Source organism: Octodon degus, unplaced genomic scaffold (assembly GCF_000260255.1).
Source record: "Octodon degus isolate 3935 unplaced genomic scaffold, OctDeg1.0 scaffold00083, whole genome shotgun sequence".
Lineage (NCBI taxonomy): Eukaryota > Metazoa > Chordata > Mammalia > Rodentia > Octodontidae > Octodon > Octodon degus.
The window spans coordinates 5190643-5192273 of NW_004524659.1; the positions used below are offsets into that span (position 1 = coordinate 5190643).

At 38.4% G+C, this 1631-nt stretch overlaps 1 protein-coding gene across 1 annotated transcript in view; it reads left to right on the forward strand.

Annotated features, from left to right (window-relative positions):
- Dpy19l3 (dpy-19 like C-mannosyltransferase 3) overlaps positions 1–1631 on the forward strand; it is an 81198-nt gene that overhangs the window by 5296 nt on the left and 74271 nt on the right. Inside the window, exon 3 of the mRNA XM_004636690.2 lies at positions 1080–1213. Coding sequence (XP_004636747.1) covers positions 1080–1213 — 134 coding nt within the window. The remainder of the gene's footprint in view (positions 1–1079; positions 1214–1631) is intronic.

The following is a 1631-nucleotide window of genomic DNA, read 5'->3' on the forward strand; positions in this document are numbered from 1 at the left end:
GGATTGAACCGCGGTCCCTGTGCTTTGCCAAACTTGTTTCAAGTAGGTGCTTTAGACCACTGAGCCATCTCTCCAGCCCCGATTGGGATTTTTTTGGATTAGTGGATTTGAATGGATTTGAATATCATATCTTCTGTTACATTTATTGATCATTTTTTCTTCTATGTGTTGCCTGTTTATGCCCTTAACCTGTTTCTTACTGGGATATTCACCATTGTTTATTATTTTGAAAGTATCCTATATTGAAAATATTTAAGCTCTCATTTATACTATAAATATTTTTACTGGTTTACATATCCTTTTAATTAGTATATATTTTTCCTATGGTTTTTTTTAAATAATTAAGATTTTGGTAACTTTTAACGCATAAACCACAGATTATCAGTAAGTCATTTAAAAGAGTCCTCACCTCTTAGACTTAATAGCCCATTTATTCTTTTATTAGCAAACTTTATAAAGTCTAGTTGTTCAGGTATGCCAGTATTAAAGGAGAATAAGACAATGTACTTGTCCTTGAGGGGCTCATATTCTGATTGGCAGAATGAACAAAAGAAGGGTTAGGAACACTGGAGTAAAAATTAATAAGAGCTACAAACAAGGTGAGTATAGTGGTGCTTACTGTAGTTCCAATGACTGGAGAAGCTGAGACAGGAAGATTGCTTGAGCCCAGGAGTTCATGACCATTCTGACCACATAGCAACATTCTGTCTCCAGGAAAAGTAAGAGAGAAGCTGGGTCTGGTGGCACATGCCTGTAATTCTAGACCTGGAGGCGAAGGCAGGAGGATTGCAAGTCTGAGCTCAGATCAGGTAACGTAGCAACTTTGTGAGACTGTGACTCCAAAAAAAAAGGACAAGAGTACTGTGCAGTGTAAAGCCTTGAGTTCAATCCCCAGTATGAGAGAGCGACAGACATAGGCAGACAGACAGACAAGACAGAGACAGACAGGCAGACAAGCTATCTGCTGAGGGACAGGGCAAGTTTCGAGTAGCTGAAACTTAGTTTACTTGATAGCCTGGAACAGAACTGTGAAGTTCTGAAATTTTCACTCGATTGTTTATGTTTCCCCTTTCTCAAAGGTGGCACCAGCGGAAGATTTTGGAAGATCCTGTCATTTACAGTTGGTGGGAGCACTGCCCTTGGGGTTGGACTTCTTACATCTGTCTACCTTGCCACCTTGCACGAGAACGACTTATGGTTTTCTAACATTAAGGTATGGGGTTTACATGATGATTGTGTGGTGTATTCATTGATGTCTCCGATAGCCACGTAGATGAGCCAAGACAACACAATCTTGCCACAAAGAATACAGTCTCTGGAAGATTTGACTCTAGACTGAAAAAGCTTGCGTTTATTATTTTTAAATAACATGTCAGAATTTTTGGTCAGGTTTTCATTAACTTTTCCATCAAGTTCAATTAAGTTACTGTAGATTTTCAAAATATGGACTATGAAATTGGTGCTGTAGGTCATAAGTTACATTTTTCTTAATGAAATCAGATAGAATACTATCACATATAGTAGAGAGTTGATTTCTTTTTTTCTTTCTTTCTTTTTTTGTGGAACCGGGGATTGAACTCAGGTCCTTATGCTTGCCAGGAAAGCACTTATTCTACTGAGCTATCTCCCCG